Source organism: Mesoplodon mirus, assembly GCF_964341445.2.
Source record: "Mesoplodon mirus genome assembly, chromosome: 2".
In the NCBI taxonomy this organism is placed as follows: Eukaryota; Metazoa; Chordata; class Mammalia; order Artiodactyla; family Ziphiidae; genus Mesoplodon; species Mesoplodon mirus.
Genome location: NC_138977.1, coordinates 42,997,265 through 43,021,478, shown reverse-complemented (window position 1 = coordinate 43,021,478; position 24,214 = coordinate 42,997,265). Strand labels below are relative to the sequence as shown.

Genomic DNA, 24,214 nt, shown 5'->3' with positions numbered 1-24,214 from the left:
TTAGTGAATCCCCTGTGTCTCCCTTAAACTAAATGCAAAAATGAAAGGAAGGAGAGAGGGAGGGAGGGAGGGAAGAAGGAAGGAAGAGAGGAAATTGTCCTTGGAAGTAACTCAGATCTTTGAATTAAAAAAAGTTTTTAATAAAGTCATTATAATACCTTCTGTATATGATTTATACCCTTTGGATTTGGTTATTATCCTTTCTTTGAGTCAGTACTACTATCTTTTTCTCTGATTTCTATTCTAGCTCTCTGGTATTTTTAGCAGGACCAATAGAGACTCTAAATCTGTTGGCCATGCTTTATGTTCAGAAGATATTATCCCTTAATAAATGTCTGGCTAGTATTTAAAAACTAAGGAGATGAATCATTTCCATATGAGTGACAGAATGAAAATGCTTCAATTTAGGTATAAAATATTTTTGAATATCATGAGAAAAAAGGAAAGACAGAGGACACAGGTATCCAGAAACAGGATGAGAACACAGGAGATAAGAAGGGTTTGGTATATTATCACATTACACTTACATGTCTGAGATGACTAAGAGCTGCCTGTGAAATAGAGGATGACAGGTAGTAATTATACTAATGCAATACATTGTACACTAAACAAGGATGGCTGGGATAAAGTGTCAAATGCAGGTCATTAATGATGACAAGGGCTGGATTCAGCTGCAGCAGCTGTCACCGTCCCAGGTGGGTGACCATACTGCCATAATCCCTATCTCTAAGGAGGTCCTTCCTGGGAAAGCACAAGCCAATACTGCAGGTTAAAATATACAAATGATATGCACACAAAAAAACATGCACATAAACTCTCAATGCCCTCAATGCCCCAAGAATTTACTTCTTGGTAGATTATACCTTTACAAGTCACTAACTCCAGTGTAATGTAAATGAAAACTTTGGTATCATCAAACTGAGTTTAAACTTTACTGCTTGCCAGCTGTTTAACCTTTTTTAACATCCTATGTGCATAATGGAGAATTTACTTTTTATGAGGACTATAGTGAAAAATAAATGCAACGTAGCTGATACATTGAAGGTACGGGATAAGTTTTGGTTATTTCCTAAGCCACTGAACAAGTTGGTCGAATCTAAATGCTTTCTGTTAGTGAATGTGTATCATTCCTACGAAGATTTGCTGAAAATACATCAATTTACAAATAGTATAATTTAAGAATTATGGTCCAATATTTAAAAAATAAGGCACATAACTGATGACTATATTCAAAATTTTAGGATTAGGAAAGGACTAGAACAGCTATCATATCACTGCTGTCCTCTTTGATGCATGATTCCAACTAAGTCTATAAAACTACTAGAAAACTTCTACTCTTCTACTCCCACTCAATATTCATTATTTTATTCAGTACCTGTTCACATTCTTTTAAACTAAACAGTCATCCTAAGACTCTGTTGGATCATCAATCTTAGAAACAGCTGTAGAAAATAGCCAAAAATTCCTGTATCATATCTTTACTTATACTCTTTTCCTAGTCTATTTAAGACTTAAGTAGTTACTATTTGAACCATTCCTTTCAAAACATCCAATATCATCATTCACATCATTCTTTAACACTTTATTTCCAGATACAATGGTTCACAAGAGCCCACAGACCCTCATCTCTCAGTTATTCCCTTGTCGACTTATGAAAATCCTACTACCTTAGGAGAAAAAAAAACTACATCTCCAGTAGCTACAGATCTACATCTCTTGAGATAATTAAGCTGATGAAAATAGCTGGAGCAAGTTAATAGCTTCAGAATTTTACAAACCAAAGCTAATAATTCTTCTTCTCCCTTTTTCCCTCATTCCCTCTGCTGACCCACCTTCCATTGTAGATTATTCCAACAGTCCTTCAGTTTCTGTATATTTCATATTATCAAAAATGGCAAAGAATTGGAAAATAAAAATATATGCCAATGAGAGGTTGGGATGTTAATTCTAACTTTAAAATTAGATGTTAATTTTGATCCACAAGAAAAAATACCCAGTACTAAAGTAGGAGAAAACTGATCCTCAGTCTCTTAAACACGGTTTCAATTATCTAAGGAGCCTCTCCAGTCTTCATGTCCAGGTGTGATTTTTTTCCCCAAAACTCAATATTTCTTACTTTCTACTGAGCATTTCCAACTTTTTCTTCAAGCTCAATTCCAGGGCACCATGCCCAGGTGCTCCCTCTTCTCCTTATTCTCCCTGCCACACATTTAGCTCCCCTTAGTAATCAAGTCCTGTTAGAGGCCCTTTTTCAACTATTTCCCATTCCGATGGAAACCCATTGTTCCTTGCCCTGGTTGGTGCCCTCACTCAGTGGTTCCTTCATTAGCTCAGCCTTCTGTTCTTTCCTTCAATCTATCAGTGTATACTGTCTGTCATGAAGCTAATACTCTTTCAAAAAATGTTTTCATGAGGTCCTAATACAGGACTAGAAAACAAAATTCAATAAAATGATTTGTCTGGTGGGGCAAAAGCCTAAAAGCTTGAGAAACAGTACAATGAAATATTTGCTGGATATTGATTGCTAAGTGTGAGTCTAATATACTAGACCCCTCAGAAATGGATATGATGTAGATTTATTCCCCATTATTTTCCCACTTGTAGCTTGGATGTGATTAAAACAAATAGTTGAGCCACTGTCCTGGAACAAATGTGAACTTTTCTGCCTTCTCTACCTATACAAATCCTTCAAGGTTAATTCAAATCTTTCTTCCTCTGTAAACTGTCATCTTACCTCCTTGTCTGAAGTGCTCTTCCCTGATAACTCAAATAGCAATTAATGTCTAGACCGTTCATTTGGAAATTAATTAGGCAACACTTTTGCTACATCTCTTGTTACTACCTTGAGTTGATACTTAAATATTTCATTATTTTATTTTCTATATATGTATTCTTGGTCCTTTGAATAGATTAAAAATTTATTGAAGACTATGTACTAAATATTTTGGGGTCTCAAAATACACGGTTCTCAAGAAAAAAAATATTAATTTTATTTTTATGCCTCACCTCATTTTTTCAAACTACCATTTGTTTGAAGTGGAATTATAATTGTGGATATATATATATGTATGCATGCAATTATCTATATATTTTTTATACCATTCTTTGCTGTATTCATATATAGTATACATTATCTGTAATATCTTTGTGTATGCATTACTAAGAATTAACATAAAGCAAAAATATTCATTCTTCAAATACAGTATTTATCAAAAGCAGCACTACCATAGATTTCAAGACCTTACAATGGTAGAGAATTGGATTAGAAATTAGAATCCATCCAGATTGTACAATTGGCTTTACTTTTTCGTTTTAACTGAAATTTGTTTGCTCTGCTTTGAATTATAATGTTTGAAGCTTTACTTTATCCTCTGCCCCAAGTAGATCATAAATTTCTAGAAGGTTAAGGACTATCTAGTCATCATTAAATTTTTAAAAATGTTTCTCTTAATTCAGATAAAAAGAGACTATTGACAAGATTATACTTCATTTTCCTTTCAGTCTAATTTTACTAAAAAACACTTCAACCACAAATTCAGAAAAGACAAAAGGCAGAAATGTGTTTAAATGCATGTTTTCCAACACACCAAAAAGAAAAATTCTAGCATTAATAATTTTTAAATTCAAAGAGATATTCACCTGCAATCTTATAGGCCATATATTACAATTTTATTAATGCCATTCATTATTCCAGTGTTTCCCCCATTTCTTATTCCTAAAAACATTTCAAAAACAAATCAGTAAATGTTTGTAAAGAATTAGAAGAACTGTTTACTAAAAATATAGTAACTTAAGCTTTGAAACATAGTTTATATGGATATTATTCTTATGCCTTCAGTTAAATAAATTTGTCTTATCATTACTATTAATTTTGATATTAGTATTTTTATATGAGAGGGAGTACACAGAATGATACCTTGGAAATAAGGGAAACATTATTTCTTGCAATTTGGTAAAAAGGTATTTTCTCAGCAAAATAACAACAACAACAGTAATAATGACAATGTCAGCATGTCATGACAATGAAAGTCTTTCAAGATGCCTGATCAAAGCAGCTTTATGATGAGGAAACCCTGGCCTCCCCATGTGAAGTGGAAGGAACGTAAGGACCACTTACACTGTGGGCCATCAACCTACAGAAGTTCAACCTTCAGTTCCCTCTACTTACACGCTAGTGATTTGTCTTAAAAGTAACGGCTGGAAGCCTGTTTGCTTCAATTTTCACTAATGTATCTGAGAAGACACTTTAAAAACCATTTCAGTGGGCTTTATTAGGATGATTTGGGGCACGCTATTTGCAGCTAGATCAAGGGATAAATTTGACAAGTGGAATCAGTTGCTCCATAGATCAAAACGAGAGCTTGAGCAAGAGAGAATGATCGAGGAAATAAACAGTAAATTCAATATAAATTTAATTGAAGTCACAAATGATGATGAAATAGTCTGAAAACTAGATTTTAAGAGGGATTCTAAACAATAAATTATTTGACTGTGCCAACGGTATCCTAATCTAAAAATTATGACCTTTCTATAGTGAATATGAGTTTTGATATGAAGCACATTTGGAAAACATAACTTGGAATTGTGTAATAATCTTAGCCTCTGGATGGAACTTTTCTTTTTAGTTTGATTTTATAGAGTAGAAATAAAAATCAAAATTTTAAAGTTTTATATTAAGAAATACCTGTCAATATATTTTCTACCACTAATTATATTTTATCCCTTTTTTAAAAGAAACTATATGTTTTATAATTGTTCCTAAGCCTTGACCCCTGCATAATGTCTGCAGGTGCCCCCAAATAAATCTACAGATAATTTTCTGACCCCAATATTTACAAAAACGCGAGTAAAATACTTAACATTTATGTTCTGGATATTTTGTATTTAAATAGTCACTAGTGATTCCTATGTTATTTAAATAGTTGACTAGTAATTCCCATTTCTATGTTTGACTTTGCAATTTAATTTCACTGTTATAATTTTCTCAGTTCAGTGCATGGGTCTATAAACTACAACTAAAGCACAATTCTGAACTGCAGTGCATTTTCTGTATAATTGGCAAATTAGTTTTAAGATATAAAGCATAATTAAATAGTACACTAATTTTCCTATAACCTATTTAAAGTTCAAAGTTAATAACACTCACTCACCACCTCTCTGTGTGATGCTGACAACTTACTTGTCCTTTCTGATCCTCAGTTTCCTTATCTATAAAATGGAGATGAGGAAAGTGAGTTGTTTTGAGAATTACAGTAACACATGTAAGGTCATCAGTACAGTGCCTGGCACATAGCTGCTGCTCTAGTGATTATGCTGGTTTTTCATTACTGATGATGATATTATCAATGACGACAGTGTACACTGACTTCAATGGAACTATATTCTTAATTTTTAAGTTAAGTATATTATTCAAGTTTTGACTTTCTACACTGGTCATCACAGTTTTGGATCCTGACGTTGTCGCAACATGAATGCAGTTATCTAAGGTATATGTTACACTGGGGTCTTTCCTGATTTTTATCTTTTCTAGTTGTAAAAATGAAGTTAAAGATAACTGTGTTTCCATGTCTTGCTAGATCCTTGTATTTCCCAATAACATATTGCTATTTCTATCTACATTGTATTCGTAATGAAATATTTCTGATATAGATTTGAAATATTAAAGGTCTAACAATTTGTGGTTTAAATAATATTAACACAGAACTTTTCTATTTATAAATAATATCTAAAAATACTTTTATCTAACTAATCAAGAGTAAGGTAATTCTAATATAAGAATAAAACTACGGGGCTTCCCTGGCACAGTGGTTGAGAGTCCGTCGGCCAATGCAGGGGACGTAGGTTCAAGCCCTGGTCTGGGAGGATCCCACATGCCGTGGAGCAACTAAGTCCATGTGCCACAACTATTGAGCCTGTGCTCTACAGCCTGAGAGCCACAACTACTGAGTCCGCATGCCACAACTACTGAAGCCCACACGCCTAGAGCCCGTGATCCGCAACAAAATAAACCACAGTAGTGAGAAGCCTGAGTATCACAATGAAGAGTAACCCCTGCTCAACGCAACTAGAGAAAGCCCGCACGCAGCAGCGAAAACCCAACGCAGCCAAAAATCAATCAATCAAAATAAATACATTTATTTAAAAAAAGAATAAAATTACATATAATCAAACCATTGTCCTTAGAGGTTTAAGTTAAAAGCGTTCAAAGGCTAGAGGTTACCACAAATGTAATTTGTCATCTAGTTAGCTGTAGGGAAAAAGAACACTTAATAAAAGGAGTATATTTAGCTGATTTAAATCAAAGTGATTGATTTTCATTTAACATTTGTCCACTATTGTTAGCCCAAGTTAGAAAATCAATTTCCGAATGACCCACTGGGAGAGCAGTTCCATGTAGCTATATATATTTAATGACAAGAGCACATTAGTACTTCAATGCTTATAATAGTATTAAGTAAAAGAAACTTTGTGTTTAAATTATTTTGCAGTTGTGACACAAGGCAGCAAATTGTCACACATCAAAATGACAATGGAGCTAATCCAAAGTTACATATTAATATCTTCTCTTTTTTTGAAAGAAGCAGCAAGAAATAGACAAGTCTTATATGTAGACAGAAAACTGGCATAAAATTTAATTATGCTACTCTCTTAAATATGTATCCCCTTTACTTTCTTCCATATGCAGTAATTTTCAATTTATTTAAAGCATAATAGTAATAAAATATCCATTATGGATCTAGAATCATAGTGTTGTTACAGTTATTCAATCGTATTTCAGAATATTGAGGGATATATGCTATTTTTAATTCTTATAGTAACTTGTAAAATGTTTATATGTATTTATTAATTATTGATGACCTCAAGAAATGTCTAATTACTAAAAAAGTATGAATTAATTCAAACAGATTTGTAAACAATGGACCAAAACATTCAACCTACATAAAATTGTTTCATTCCTCAAAGATTATTATAGACTACTGTCTGAGAGCCAATGCACAAGGTCCTGGGGTTATCTTAGTGAGCATGACAGGAAAAGCCCCATCTTCATGGAGCTGCCTTGATTGGAATTAGATAAAAAGACAAGAATTCAAAGGTATATTTGTCATCATTTATTTCTCTAAATACAAATGAGAAAACTGAGGACCAGAGAGATGAGGAAATTTGTGCCAGGTTTCAAGCTAATCAATGACAGTATAGAGATCACACACCTTCTGACTCTTAATGTAGTGATCTTTCCAATATGCCACCAAGGGTTTTAGGAATTGCTGTAATTTTGCCTTTGTCCCATAACTTACCTCCTAGAAAACGACTTGCAAGTTCTGGAATATACAAACTATTTCATCCATCTTGTGCCTTTGAACATGCTCTTCCTTTCGGAGCCCAGAATTGAGGTGGTGGTGTAAGTTGCAGTATAAGAGGGCATTAAATTACATAACTTTTGAGGTCCTTTATGATGCAGAAGTTCCTCATTCCACACAGCTCATGAACTGTCTGTGGAATTTACTGCCACTTCTAAATATTATCTTTTATTTATAGATGCATGTGAAGTTAAATTATTTTTTAAAGTATATATGTATAAATAATAGGGGAATATGCATGCATTATGAATACAGTTGTCCCTCTGCCCTCAGTATCCACAGGGGATTGGTTCCAAGATCCCTGAGGACACCACAATCCACTGATGCTCAGGTCCTTTATATGAAATGACAAAGCAGTTGGTCCTCCCTACCCACGATTTCTATATCTGCAGATTCAACCAGCTGCAGATTGAATTTCAACTGTACATGCTAAAACAATTTATGGATACAGACATAGATAAAAATTGATCATTTTGGCCCCAAGAGAATCAGATTCAAAGCTGGAAATTTAAAAAGCACTTCTCTACTTGTATAAAAGCCCTAATGCACTCAGTTATTGACTGAATAGGGAGAAGAATAAAGTGCTGCACTGGACAATGATGGCATGGCACGATGGGGCACTCACTGAACTGGAAATAAATAAAACCTGGGTTTGAATCTAGGCTCTGTTATTTTTCAGCAGCGTAACCTTGGCAAATGCACTAAATTTCTCTGAGTCTCATATTCTTCACCTACAAAATGGGGATAAAATGACACCTAACTCTTAGCACTAAGAGTTGACCACACCTAACTGAACATACCTAAGACATAGTAGGTGCTCAATGATTGTTAGCTGGATTTGAGTCCTAAGTCTTTCCCATGAGGAGAAAGTGTCCCCTCTTTTCTGAAATTATGAGTGTCCTCAACAAGCACAATGCCGTGCTTTCACCCCATCAGACACATAAACAAACCCGACACATGTATGCATATATGAATAAATACATGCACTCATGTACATCTGTATTGCCAGTCTGAGCTTCAGTTACCTATCTAAATGTTCCTAAGAAGCAAGAAAGACCCTTAGGCCCCTGACAAATCAGGAAAAATACATGAAGCCATGAATCTCTATTTTTTTTAGCTAATATACCTAAGTCGGTGTTCAAAAAATAAAAGGGATTTCTAATAGCAAAAAGTGTTATTTTATCCAAGAAACCACTTAACCACTTGACAATCCATCAGGCTTACTATATCATCATTTTCATGTGATTCTTTTTGCAACTCATGATGAAAGACTAGATATAAATATAAAAGCATTGATACCAGGTAAAACTGTACAGAAAAAACACATATTATCTCCACTCCTATCCTAAATTTTATTTGGTCATGTTACTATTCAGCTCCAAAACTTTACTGGTTCTCCACTGCCTATAAATGAAAATCTAAACTCTTGATACATGCAGATTTTTGCATTGTCTCTCCAATAATTCCAGTGTGCAAAAATAAATAGGTAGATAAAGAAATAAATGCTATTTCACTTTCATGTTTTATCTTATTTATATTTAAAGCTAATAATAAAAGAAAGAAAACACTGCTGTAAAGAGTAAACATATATCTCAAAACCAAATTTGTGATTTTAAATTTGTAGACAATAATATTCAAGTCACTGGCTATAACTTGCTACTGAAATTCAGTTCACAGTCATCAGAAGTAAGATATATCTGTAAAAATTAATTTAGTGTGTTGTATATTTTCATTACAGATATTTTCATTTTGCCCAAATACATGGAGAATTTGAAATATAATTCCGAAATCATAATTCTGAAGCTTTAAGCCTTATCTGCTTTTTGAAGATTTCCCCTGGAAGAACTACAGCCATTTTTTCATAGCCTCCCTAGCCAAAATGCTCACAATTAATACAGTTAGTTGTAGTTTCACACTGAAAAGTATCATGGAATAATAATATAGATTTAATAGTAAAGGGAGATAAACCTGACAAACATGAGTGGAACAGCCACAGCTGGGAGAAAAAAAGAATTTTAAGGAAAGGCTGCTTAGTCATTTCAAGGTTCAATCTGTTTAATTCCAAATGATTAGGTTTGCAACAGTGGAATATGGAACCATACAAACATACAATTTGTAGTTTATTACTTAAATGAACATTTAATTCACCTATTGCCTGCAAGTTTTTCAGAAGAATAATCTCTTCCCCATTCTTTTTTTTCTTTTTTCTCTCTCTCTCTCTTTTTTTTTTTTTTTTTTTTTTTGTGGTACGCGGGCCTCTCACTCTTGTGGCCTCTCCCATTGGGGAGCACAGGCTCCGAACGCGCAGGCTCAGTGGCCATGGCTCACGGGCCTAGCTGCTCCGCGGCATGTGGGATGTGGGATCTTCCCGGACCGGGGCAAGAACCTGTGTCCCCTGCATCTGCAGGCGGACTCTCAACCACTGCGCCACCAGGGAAGCCCTCTTCCCCATTCTTTATTCCTTTTTCCTTTTTATTTGCTTCTTTTCCCCTTTCTGCTCCTAATCTTCCCTTCTTTTATTTCATAATCTGACATTTCCTCTTCAATGAAGTATTTTGTATGCTGGTAAACATGAAAATAATATTATTCAGATTTACTGCTGTTGTTATGCCTAGGAATTTTATTTGGATTTATTGTTACTTGTCTATAATTCCTAACTGCCCTACAGTAACTGTCAAAAGGGGAAGGCCTGAATATTAACCCAGGGAAATCTTTGAAAGATGTAAATGAAAATATTTATGTAAGATACACACACACACACACACACACACGCACACTCTCTCTCTCTCTCTCTTCTCTCTCTCTTAAACCTCTCATCTTATAAAAGAGCATCTGATGCCAAAGCATGAACAGTGTATTAAGGGCTTAACTTCAGTATTAATAACTCAGATTTAAAACTCTCGGCAATTAATTAAGATTAATGACAGAAGTCAGCCCCTTTTCCCCAATGTAACACTTCCTCCCATCTCTTCAATTCCCCACTCTACTGACCCTTCCATGCTTATTTCAGCATGAAAACCTGAGGTCCTGAAACTTTGATCCTGTTATCTGCTGCCTATTGTATCTGAGATTAAGGAAGTAGACATTAGCAAATTTACAAACAACAACTCAGCTGCCCTACTTTAAGCAGTTAATGGAAAAGACACTAATCTAGTTAAGAGCATAGGACTAGTTCATAAATCTGGATTCAGAGGACAAATAAAGCCATCACACTTCTTCTGGAGAGTAGGGACTGAGTTCAGTCATCAGCCTTCTTGTCACTGTTGAGAAGCCAGTGTTTCTATAAACTGGACTAATGAGATGCTCAGAGCTGGCATAAGCCACATGTAGGCCTGGACAGAAGATGATAATGCAAGAGACTGACATTACAATGTATGATTTCACTGGGATAAATATATATCTTACAAGAATTTCAATCACTGAAAACCTCTCTTGGACCAAATATGAGACAAAGATTAAATCTGTTTTTAAAAAAATGAACAAAAGGCAACTGCAAGCAAGAAAATAATAACAAATCCTGATGAAGAGAATTAATAAAAATTATAAGCCTTCATCTACTCAGAATTCAACCTAAGAGAGAATAATTGTGTCATGCTCTTATAACTCAGAAAATGTTCAATAGATTTAATTATAAATTAAAAATTAATCATCATCCCAAAGTGATAAATCTTAGCTCCACAGAAATAGCATTTTTATGTATCAGCATCCTCAGCCATATCTTTATAAGAGATAATTCAAGTTTGTCTAATTTAAGAATTGCTCTGATGTCTTAGCTTAGTTTCAGGGTGGAGTCATGAAGATAAAATTATAAGTCCTGATAACAAAAAACATTTATGTTCTACAAAGTCAAAATGATGTATCTCTTAAGAATCAGTAGAGTTTATGCATAAATTCATTCATAGATCATTTTTACTTTTAATCAATTATAATAAAACTAAAAGGGACATTAGTACACACAATTCTGTTCACTGAATCAACATCTTGTGCACATTATAGGGAAATATTGTGAATTTTTGGCATAGGACATCATACCCAGAATTAGAAGGTTAAGGTCTTGACATGCTCACTGCATTGTGGAAACCATGGGGTCTGCAGGCCTCAGCTTAGATGCATGAGGTGAAGGATAGTTAGAATAACTGGGAGTAAAGTTAAAATATGAAAGTTATACATAAGGAATACACTAAACCAGTTAAACACAGAGAATATGGTGACAATAAGACATCCAAGATGAAAATTCATATAAGCTTTCAAGGACATGCAAGTAGAATAGAGGAGGGAGGATAGAATTGTCTAAAAATGGTGTGTATAGTGATGATAGCAAAGCAGTGAAACTCTATATGGTCTCTAGAGAAAGTAGAATGAGAGAAAACATAAGATCAAGGGTTAAACTGTAGGAATCAACCGATGTTAGGAGATAGAAGAAAGGAGAGAAATGAAAGTGTTAAAGATAATTGGAGAATAATTGCTCTTTATTCTCGACCTCTTATCTGTATGCTATGTATAAAAATGTGCTATTTTAAATTTTTATTGAAGTATGTTTTACAGATTTACTGACTCTGTCAGTTAAGATAGGATATGATATAATATGATATGTGTGTGACTGCAAACCAAAATGTGCTTAATACTGGACAGGATTATGAAAAAATATTCAATATACAATATGTATTATTTTCAGTACACTAACCTGCTTTTGAAGAAGAATCATGGGAATCTAAACTTTAGGAAATTAGAACCATCTTTTTTTCACATATTTTCTAAGTGAAAAGAGCTCTCTAGAGTGAGAGATATGAGGTATAATCAGTGAATAAAATTATTTTGAAATGGGAAATAGTTTGTCAAACTATCCCAATTTCATTAACTGAAAAAAAAAAGCATTAGGAGAAAAAAAAAGAAATTTCTTATAACCCTTTGAAATAAAAAAAGTTAATTTTTAATCCAAAGTCAGATAAATAAAATGGTAAACAAGTGAATGTCCACTGGCACTCAAACATAATTTGTTGCAAAGTTTGAACAGTAAATAATTTTTATTTTATACCTCAAAGTTTACAAGAGTTCAAATTTCTCAAATGTTAGAGGCTGTGATTTGATTTAGAGCAGAATTAGTGGAGAATATATGTTTATGTGAAGCAATTTTAAAGATGATTTACTTAGATTATAAGTGTATATTATAAAAATTATAGTATTTTATTTGGAAAAAGAAAAGGAAATGAAAGCTATTTAGCCAAAATGTCATTTATTTCTCCTTAAAAGTATATATTTATGTAATGTATTAATATAAATTCATTTTTAAGAAGGGGGCAATAGTGGGAGGGAGGGAGACGCAAGAGGGAAGGGATGTGGGAACAGATGTATATGTATGACTGATTCACTTTGTTATAAAGCAGAAACTAATTAAAAAAATAAAATAAAAAGAAGGTGGCAATAAAAGCTTTCTACTCAGGCCGATTTTCTTAACTTCATTATGCAGGTTGCCTTAAACTAAACTTATAAATGGGGGTCTGGTAGACATAAAGACACCATCATTATTCACTCTGTTAAAGTAATAAACTGTCTACAAAATAATGTACTTTTTTTCCCTCCTTGGACTATATCTTTTGAGCTCTAAATTGAAAACTGAATATTTAACATATACAAAATAATATAGATTTTTGTAAATTATTAGAAATTTTAAAATGATTTATTTAAATAAATACAAATCTAATCTTCTGTAATTAAAATTACATAAAGGCTACACAAAAAGTACTTAGTCACAGGAAAAGAAAGGTTAAAAATTCTATCTTTGCTGACATTTCTGCTCCCAACTGGATGGTTTAATTGATGTCCTCAAGGTGTTCAACATCAAAGCTGTATATTGAGCCTAAGAAAATAATATACTTAGCCCTGGACGACCAATGCTAACTCTTGATATTTTCAAAGTATTCTTTTAGTGTGCTCACTGATGACAAAAAAAGGTTTATTTCTAAACTCAGTGCATTAATTTGAGGATATTTAAACTAATTTAATAATTTTTGTCTCTATTATCAAAGCGTTGCTGCTGATCAATATTAACCAAGAAATATCTCTACCTAAACTTATGAATTAATACATAACATGTATATGATGCCACTAAATACAACTTATTTTGGATCAGAGGGGTAAAAAGCCAATTAAATATCTAAGTTCTATTTATACTTTCTCTGAAAAAAAATAAAGCTTTTTTGGTAATTTAAATGATTAAAATTTGCATATTCTGTATTTCACTTTAGGGAACCAAACTGAGTCAACACTTTTGCCAGCTTATATGCATAATTAAGAGATGATTTTCTTTAAACTATGAAATGGTATCAAAAAGCACTCTATTTCATGAATTTGTTATTTTCCAGTGAAACAGACATTAGTTGATGACATACACACTGAGAAAATATGTTCTATAGGAATATATATACACATATATTTATATTAAACATTTTACACACACACACATACAAATACACACACATACACACACATTCATAAATCAGACAGTGGAATTGTAACAATGGCATGTTCATGACAGGAGTTATTCTAATAAAAATTTGTCTTTCAAATATGTATAAACTAAATTCCTTCTACTAATTTAAACGGGATAGTTAAGGTATTTTAAGGATGCCCTGAAATATAATGACAAGAGATAATAAAAATGAAAGATAATGGTGGTAACATAAGGGATAGAAAAATCTAGTGGTCCTTTTTTCCAGTGATGTTGCAACATAATTGGCCTAAAGGACCATGCAAAATTTCAGAACTTATAGAATTAAAATGTAAGCAATCACTTAACAATTTTTAAATTTTTGATATTTTTCTTTCATTTAAGTATAAAAAAGGAAAAGTATGAAAGCACTGTGGCATTTTGTGTTCAATAGGACTGAGTCAATGAGGCTAAAATAAAGGGCTATCTTACAGCGCCTAAAATCTATTACAAAGTTTGGCTATAGGACACAAAATATTTTCATGGAATCGAAAAACTAAGTTTAAGAATGCAGTCATTATTGATACGATGTATAGAATAGACAACTATGAGAACCTACTGGGAACTCTACTCAATGCTCTGCGTTGCCTAAATGGGAAGGAAATCCAAAAAAGAGGGGATATATGTATACGCATAGCTGATTCGCTTTGCTGTACAGTAGAAACTAACACAACATTGTAAAGCAACTATACTCGAATAAAAATTAAAAAAAAAAGAATGCAGTCATTAGCAGCATCATTCCAAGCACTAAAAACATCTGACATATCAAATCATCTTAGTGAAGGTTTCAAACTGCTCAGAAACACACACAAGTGGTTTACATTTTGCAAATGTGATGGGGAACTTAAAGGCAGTGTGGCACAAAATCTCTGCCTTCCAGATGCTTCTTCAATCTGAAGATGCAGTGGTTTGATAGCACAGAGCACTGGGTGATTTGTAAGCATGACAGAGTTCAGAATGATCCTTGGGAGGGTAAGAATCCTTGAAGAAGCTGCCATTGAAGAGGGTGAGGCCATTTGTTTTGAGCATGGGAATTCAGAAGCAGGACTGACAGAGGAGTGAACATAAATCTCGAACTGGAAATGTAAGCCAGAGGTCCAGCCTGAATCATCTGCCACTGCGGTTATCAGGCTTCTGTGGTGCCTTTTAAATGAACCTGTGCTACCTATGGTCTCAGGTTGGGTTTTTGTGTTTTTTGTTTTTTTCCTGTAGATTTTTTAAAAATCAGAGGACTGACATTGAGTTCTGTTATAATGAACATTTCTCTTTATAAAAGCAGCTACCATCAATCATTTAAAAAAATGAAAATATCTGCACAATTAACATAAGTCCTCTCCACGTAATAAATTTAGGTTAACTGGAAACTCACTACACATTTATGTTGCTTATTTCACCACTGATGAAAATTTTGCCACATGCCCATGTTTCTCCCCAGGCCATTGCTCCCCAGCTGCACCCACTCCAAAGGCTACCTTCAAGTCAGTACCTTTCCTTTATCTCAGTGGTGGCACAGGTATTTCCTCAGGTGAGGCAGCCTAAATATTATTACTGATAAAAGTTTACATTACCATGGAATCTTTACTACCTTACCATACCCTGGAGCTTTACTTGCCAGACTAATATTTTAACCAAATCTGTTATGCCATAGATGTGTGTGTGCACAATTATGAGTTTTTGCAATATTCCCAGCGAAAATTATACAAGTCCTTAAATTTTTTTCCGGCTGAATCTAGGTGGTAGAGGGGGAACTTCCTCAAAAGAGAAAAATGCTTCCATTAACATGTGATTCTTACTTTTGATTTTTAATATCCAACTATCAGTATGAAGCCTTTATAAATGGGGGAAAAAAGTCAATGCAATTTTGTAAATTTTGTCTTACTAAAAAATGAAATACATCGGAAAAAATCTACTTCTATTTCATCTCCATGTAATAAAAAGCCCTATAAGTTTATAAACAGACATAGTGGGCGTACTTCACGGATGTTACTATCACTAGGATTCTTTTATTGCCATATTTAAATTTGTCTGCTTACTGGTGAACGAGGGACTGCGGTCTGAAGGTTAACATAACCTCGATTACAGACAGGAAGCTCCTTGGAGATTTAATTGGTTTGTGGAACAACTCCCAAACTAGTGCTGCGCTTTCTTCTTTCTTCGCTTTGCTGCTTCTCTGGCTCTCTCTTTTCAGATAAAAAAGGAGAACGCATGGTAATGCATCATTTATAAATTACCTTGTTATTGCAAAAACAAAACACCGCTTTGAAAACCAAACAAAACTCCTGCTGCGTACTCCAGCATGTTTGATGGAGGCCCTTCAAAAGAGTCCACGGCTTAATGGAGGTTATGTGGAGACTTCGATCTGTACCTGCTGTCCCCCGTCACTCCCTGGAAACTTGGCGGCAGATGTTGCAGCGTTAAGTTGTCTCTGAAGTGGCTTTCTGTCCTGTCTCCCCACCGCCATGGAGTCAAACTGCATTAGATCTCTTTATTTGTGCCTAAGGCAAGTTAGGAAGCGCAGCTGTGTCCACCCCCGTTCCTACCTTTGGTGTTTCAAGCCTCCAGGCAGCGAGTGTGAGACCAAAACGTTCCTGCCGCTCTCAACTACCTTCGCTGACAATCCGGCCGCTCGCTGCGGGCCGGGGCGGCCGCTGCCGCCGCTGCAAACAGATGTCGGTGACAACCTGCTCGCTCACACCTGGACGCGCGCGGCGCGCTGCAACATTCATGACTGAAAGGAATTGCAGCCACAATCAAAGCCCGGGCCCGGCTGCGTGCAGCCCGCGGACCCCGCCACCTCGGCAGGGGCTGGCGGCGTCCATAGGTAGCGGGAGCAAGGGGCAGAGCGAGAGATCTCTCTCGCCACTTGGATTCTTGATGCCTGAACTTCAATTACTTGATCAAGGACTTCAATTCAGCGGTGAATTTTTGCAAATGAGCCCGGTGCGGCCTCTGAGCCATAAAAGGAGAGCATTTGGCTTGAAATTCAGCGTGACGGGACTTGCACAGTAAGTGTGAGTGACTCCTGTTTTAGTCCTACGGACGCTGATTTGTTTATTAAACTAAACTCTCAAGAGGCAGAATCTGCAGTAAACAATTTATAAAGAAATGACAAGATTGCTTTCCAAGGTAGAACACTCGCCGTTGACTAGGCAGAGGTTGTGTTATTTTGGAACCATCAGCCACAACCTGAAAACAATTGTGTTTTACTGTCTCTCCAGCAGTGTAGTTTGTTGTGTCTTTTTTTTTTTTTTTAAGAAAAGCGCGACTATTCCTTTAAAATTCAGAAATGAGAAAGCATTCTCATTTGTTTCTTGACAATATGAAACAAACTACATCCATGTCTAATGATATGAAAATGTTTCCAAAAGTCCTCCTAATCTCTACAATGTACAAATTGCTTTAAACACACACACACACACCCCTCCTATACCATTATACACACATTTCATAAGAAGCATAATCAAAAGTAAACATACACAAGCCTTTACAAGCACAGGAAAATAACAAAATTATTTGCAAAATTTATTCACCAATTGATATGTTGATAAGAAAGATTCTCTTAAAAAGAACTGGACTTGAATAGCTAATGACCTTTGTTCCAATGAACTATTTGATATGCAGAGACAAACCTTTTTAGTGGAATCAATATCAATACATATATATACCTACATATACCGTGTATATATAGTATTTATGGAATCTTTCATGTGTAGTCTGAGTAATTTGAGATCAATATTTTAACTTAGTTTAATCAAGTACTGATTGGTTTCAGGGGAGTAACTTTGAAGACAGAATTTTACCCTTCCTTATGTTGATGGAACCTAATGATAGATAAGTCTACTTATATAAAGCTATCAGAAAAAACTCCAAGACATTTTCTCATTCAACGATTATGCCCTGGCTTGCCTAGAAAATCCAAAGCAAAGAATGGCCAGACAACTAAAGGACACTGCTACTTGGACATCTTATTCAACTAAATTTAAATTTTTCTCTACCCCATGTAATCCTATGAGACAAACCATGTCTATATAAACTAAATTGATAAAAACCACAGAGTTCAGGCAGTTTAATTTTTGAGAGCTTAACTAACTAGCCACGGTAACTTCTACCACCAACAGAAGGTAACAGTGAGCCATGGTCTTTTTCTCATGCATAGATAAAGCAAATCACCCCAGCTTTACATCATACATAAAAATTAGCTGGGCCAAATATCCTCTAAATCCCTTATTCTCTTTCTGCCTCTGGGTCCTCAATTTCTTACTTCTTACTTCTCAAATGAAAGCTACTTTAAAGCAAAAAAAGTACTGGAATTTAAAAAATATTATATGTTCTTTTTTTAAAATAAAATTTGTGGGATGCTGGAGTGTCTACTATAATACAGATTATGCCATGCACCATGAAAACATGATTTTATTTAGATGAATAATTAAATATTACTTTTTGGATAATAATATTTGATGTATTCCAGTTATTATAAAGTCTTTTAAATAAAATCCACCAAATATTTACTATGATTAAGTGTCCTATGATTGGTTCAGATTCTTTGGGGCACAAGTACAGAGTCACATGGGTTGGCCTTACCAATAACAGTACTTACTGTGTTCATAAGGAAAAGAATAGAGCAATTGAAAAACTTCATTCAGAAGAAGAAGCCAAAAAGAAAATCAGCACAATGTATAAGAAATGCATAAACTGGTATAAGAAATTAGCAACTGTGTAAGTGAAAGCATAGTGAAGATAAATGTGTTTGAGAAGAAACAGATTAGATGGATGAATGAAAGGAAGGAAGGGAGGGATGGAGGGAAAGCAGGGAGGGAGGTAAGTAGGGAGGGAGGAAGGAAGGAAGGAGTGGGGGAAGGAAAGCATTCTAGACGTCATACAACCGAAACAGTAAGCTGACTTCCTAAAACATAATGTAAATATATAACAAATGTAGGGACTCTTCAGTTGTACTAATAACATACAGAACACTAATTCTGCCACAGTATTAGAATGATTCTTGCTGTGTAATTCTATAATTTAATCTCTGAAAAAATACAGGTTATAGTCATGTATGTATGGGGGATGGGAATTTTATATTGGAATTAATTCCATCAAATAAAGAGGATCTGATAGATGATGTGGAGTTGAAAGAAACTCAGATATTCTTAATAATCTTTGTGAAACATGAAAAATGGGGAGATGACAAATAAAAAAAAAGGGGAGAGCAAAGATCTCTCAGGTTGTCTAAAGGAAAAAAGTTCTATGCTGATAAGTATAGATTTAAACCCCAGTTTAAAAAAATAATAAATATTATAAAGGATCATAGCAAGAATCAGAAGCAAAAGAGCAAATCATGTCACATTTACCTGATTTCCATGATCAAATAATTTTGGATCACTGGTTTGGTTGGATGGGGGAATACATAAATATACGTTCAGCAAACTATTAAACAAATTAAAATCAGCAAACTATTTAACAAAATTTATTAAATATCCTTGGAATAAGATGGTAAACTGAGTTTATACTATTGGTTGGCTCCTAGATTTACGTATTCATGTCAATTAACTGTGTAGAGTGTCAACCTAGACAACCAAGGCTCTCATGGAGTACCCTACTGAGGTCTGAACAGTGGCTTGAACTAAGTGACAAAAATTCTGGAAGCAGCAAAGCCATCAAGAATAGGTAGTATGAATAAAGATTAAGTCAGACTGTGTCAGGCACATATAGAAACATATATTTGATGGAAAAGCAAATCAATTAATTGCACTAACAATTGATATTTACTAAGCTTAAAGTCCTTCATTTAAATAAAAACAAGTTAAAAAAGCATAAATCACATCTATAGGTGAAGAGTGAAAAAACTGGAATTTTAGTGAATAACACAATAAAAGTTTACTATCTTTTGTCTATATTTTTGAAATACAAAATCTTTGAAAACTGAAAGTTTTGTGTTAAGTTTCGCACCAAAACCTGACCTGAACTAACTTGAGAGAATTTATGGTCTTTATTTATCCACTTGTAGCAATTAATATTTCTGTAGCAGAATGTCTCAGTAATGAGTTGAGGAGATGATACTTTACATGAAACATGATATATGGACTGTATCATATCCCTAAAATCTGAAAAATTCTGAATTTTGAAACAATTTAACCCCAAGAGTTAGAATAAAAGGCTTTAGGATTATATAAGACAGCAGTGTGACCAAATTACTAAAAAACAAAGGAAATTTTTGTCGAAATAAAGGAAGCATTACTCTTCAAACATGGAAAAATGACTGATGACTTAACCTGCTGGGGCAACATGTAGAATATTCAAGCACTATAATCTAAGAAGAATGTTAGATTTACTTGGTATCTAACAAAGTGCTTGGTACATGTTTGACACTAGATATAAATATTTGTTGAATGAATGAAATAATGAGTACAATGTATCATTCAAAAGCACAAATATATCAATTTATCCAAACTCAAAGATTTCTTACGGTCTATTCCCAACCTTCCATTCTGGTCTTAATCCCCAACTTCCAGGCTATTTTTTTTTCTTTAAAAATAACCTTTAATAAATGGTCCTGGGAGATAGCCTCATCCACCAGAGGGCAGACAGCAGAAGCAAGAAGAACTACAATCCTGCAGCCTGTGGAACAAAAACCACATTCACAGAAAGATAGACAAGATGAAAAGGCAGAGGTCTATGTACCAGATGAAGGAACAAGATAAAACCCCAGAAAAACAACTAAATGAAATGGAGATAGGCAATCTTCCAGAAAAAGAATTCAGAATAATGATAGTGAAGATGATCTGGGACCTCGGAAATATAATGGAGGCAAAGATCGAGAAGATGCAAGAAATGTTTAACAAAGTTCTAGAAGAATTAAAGAACAAACAAACAGAGATGAACAATACAATAACTGAAATGAAAGATACACTAGAAGGAATCAATAGCAGGATAACTGAGGCAGAAGAACGGATAAGTGACCTGGAAGACAGAATGGTGGAATTCACTGCTGCAGAACAGAATAAAGAAAAAAGAATGAAAAGAAATGAAGACAGCCTAAGAGCTCCCTGGGACAACACTAAACACAACAACATTTGCATTATAGGGGTCCCAGCAGGAGAAGAGAGAGAGAAAGGACCCGAGAAAATATTTGAACAGATAATAGTCGAAAACTTCCCTAACATGGGAAAGGAAATAGCCACCCAAGTCCAGGAAGTGCAGAGAGTCCCATACAGGATAAACCCAAGGAGAAATACACCAAGACACATAGTAATCAAATTGGCAAAAATTAAAGACAAAGAAAAATTATTCAAAGCAGCAAGGGAAAAATGACAAATAACATAAAAAGGAACTCCCATAAGGTAAACAGCTGATTTCTCAGCAGAAACTCTACAAGCCAGAAGGAAGTGGCATGATATACTTAAAGTGATGAAAGGGAAGAACCTACAACCAAGATTACTCTACCCGGCAAGGATCTCATTCGGATTCAAAGGAGAAGTCAAAAGCTTTACAGAAAAGCAAAAGCTAAGAGAATTTAGCACCACCAAACCAGCTCTACAACAAATGCTTAGGAACTTCTCTAAGTGGGAAATACAAGAGAAGAAAAGGGCCTACAAAAACAAACCCAAAAAACTTAAGAAAATGGTAATAGGAACATACGTATCGATAATTACCTTAAGTGTGAATGGATTAAATGCTCCAACAAAAAGACACAGGCTCGCTGAATGGATACAAAAACAAGACCCATATATATGCTGTCTACAAGAGACCCACTTCTGACCTCGGGACACACAGACTGAAAGTGAGGGGATGGAAAAAGATATTTCATGCAAATGGAAATCAAAAGAAAGCTGGAGTAGCAACGCTCATATCAGATAAAATAGACTTTAAAATAAAGAATGTTACAAGAGACAAGGAAGGACACTACATAATGATAAAAGGATCAACCCAAGAAGAAGATATAACAATTATAAATCTATATGCATCCAACATAGAAGCACCTCAATACATAAGGCAACTGCTAACAGCCCTAAAAGAGGAAATCGACAGCAACACAATAATAGTGGGGGACTTTAACACCTCACTTACACCAATGGACATATCATTCAAACAGAAAATTAATAAGGAAGCACAAGCTTTAAATGACACAATAGACCAGATTGATTTAATTGATATTTATAGGACATTCCATCCAAAAACAGCAGATTACACTTTCTTCTCAAGTGTGCACGGAACATTCTCCAGGATAGATCACATCTTGGGTCAAAAATCAAGCCTCAGTAAATTTAAGAAAATTGAAATCATATCAAGCATCTTTTCTGACCACAACACTATGAGATTAGAAATCAATTACAGGGAAAAAGAAAACATAAAAAACACAAACACATGGAAAAATAAATAAATGAAAATAATAAATGGCCCTGGGACAGCTTACTATTAACACACACAAGAAAATAATAAAATTAGTTCCTTGCTTTACCTTATTTACAAAGATAAATTCCAGATGGACTAAAGGTAAAATTTTTTAAAACTTTCTGAAGACAATACAAAAGAACATCTTTATGACATCAGAGTAAGGAAAGATTAATTAAATAGGACACAAAGTGTAAATCACAGCATCAAGATTGATCAAATGGACACCAAAAGACACTTATCACAGAGTATTATCAAAAATTTCTCTTCCCCTGGACTTTGAAGTTCATATTTGTCCCAGACTATCCACAAACCACTGTTCTTGGCTGCCTCAGAGATTTTGTTCATGATGCTTCTTCATCTGTGGAAATACCCATTCCACCTAACTTCACCTGATGAAACCCTACTCATTTTCAAGATAGAAGGCCTGTATTTTTGAAGAAGCATTCCCAGATTCCTCCAGGAAGAGTTAATCTCTCTTCCTCTATATACTCAAGAGTACTTGACACCTACCTATAAATGGCCCAGATCACATTCTGGAATAAATTTTATTTTTGTGTGTATCTTGTTTCCCAAACAAATTTTAGGTTTCTTAAGGGCAAAGGTTATAGTTTGTACCCACTCCCCAGTATCACCTAATGCCATTACTTGTGCATATTTACAATTCAAAAATTATTGAATTAAGTCAAAATTAGTAATTTTAATTTTAATCATGAGAGTTAAAAGAATACAGAAAGGGCTTCCCTGGTGGTGCAGTGGTTGAGAGTCCGCCTGCCGATGCAGGGGACACGGGTTCGTGCCTCGGTCCGGGAAGATCCCACATGCCACGGAGCGGCTGGACCCGTGAGCCATGGCCGCTGAGCCTGCGCGTCCGGAGCCTGTGCTCCGCAACGGGAGAGGCCACAGCAGTGAGAGGCCCGCATACCGCAAAAAAAAAAAAAAAAAAAAAAAAAAAGAATACAGAAAATACTGACAAGCGTGCTGGAACCACTCTCTGTTTTTGCTAATACATCTTTAGTGCTAGCACTATACCCAACACTCAAAAAGATGAAACTTATTGAACAAATGAACTAATGTCTAACTTGGGGGACAGAAAACTAAGATAATACATGAAAACAATTTAAAAACCTGTAAAGTAAAAGTGTATAATATTAAAGAATAGTGTTGTTTTATGTTGTTCCAGAAACAGAACTCCAGATCATGCATTAATTTAAACAGAGACACAAATTTCATTAAATATAAGAACTTTCTATTAACCACAGTTGTTTGGTGATGAAAGAGACTGCTTCATAAACCACCTGGTTCTCTCTACTTATGGTCCAAGCAAAGGGTAAATGATCTATTGGAAATATTCCAGGAGTATTTTCTTAAATTGCTTCTCCAAATGGCTGAACTCAGATGTTTATAAAACTACCTCCAGGGCAGTGAGAGGCCCACGTACCACAAAAACAAACAAACGAACAAACAAAAAACAACCCTACCTCCATCTCATAGAAGTAAGATCTAAAAATTTAGATGTTTTGGTATTTTAAACATCTACCTACAATCATATAACACTAAATATAGCTTGGCACTGAAAAATAAATATTAATCTCATCAATTATTTCATCCTAAAAAAAAAGCCCATCAGACCTGAATAACCTAATGTCCTCTGAAGCTGAAATGAATGAAGTTCATGTACTTGTTAAAACAGAATGATGATCACATTGACACACAATGAAAAGATTCTCTTATTATTACTAACAGTATTGTGTCTCTGAACCAAACTTGCTCATTGTAACATATGAAAAGGCTTTAAACTATTTTTCTTATATCAATACAACAGGAAATAGTGCTTATATATTAAAGAAATTATAAAGCTGGAATAATTCTAGCCAAATTTCCAATAATAAAAAAGCCTCAAAAAGGATTCCTTGGGACTTCCCTGGTCGCGCAGTGGTTAAGACTCTGTGCTCTCAGTACAGGTGCCCAGGTTCAATCC

General features: G+C 34.6%; 1 protein-coding gene across 2 annotated transcripts in view; it reads right to left on the bottom strand.

Moving 5' to 3' along the window:
- ANTXR2 (ANTXR cell adhesion molecule 2) overlaps window positions 1-24,214 on the bottom strand; it is a 163,586-nt gene that overhangs the window by 36,393 nt on the left and 102,979 nt on the right. Inside the window, exon 17 of one of the 2 annotated variants that reach the window (XM_082645107.1) lies at window positions 22,938-23,111. The exons of the other annotated variant lie outside the window; for it this stretch is intronic. Within the exon in view, the coding sequence (XP_082501233.1) occupies window positions 22,953-23,111 (159 nt within the window). The 3' untranslated portion in view covers window positions 22,938-22,952. Of the gene's footprint in view, window positions 1-22,937; window positions 23,112-24,214 lie in introns of those variants that run through there. 2 annotated transcript variants of the gene reach the window in all.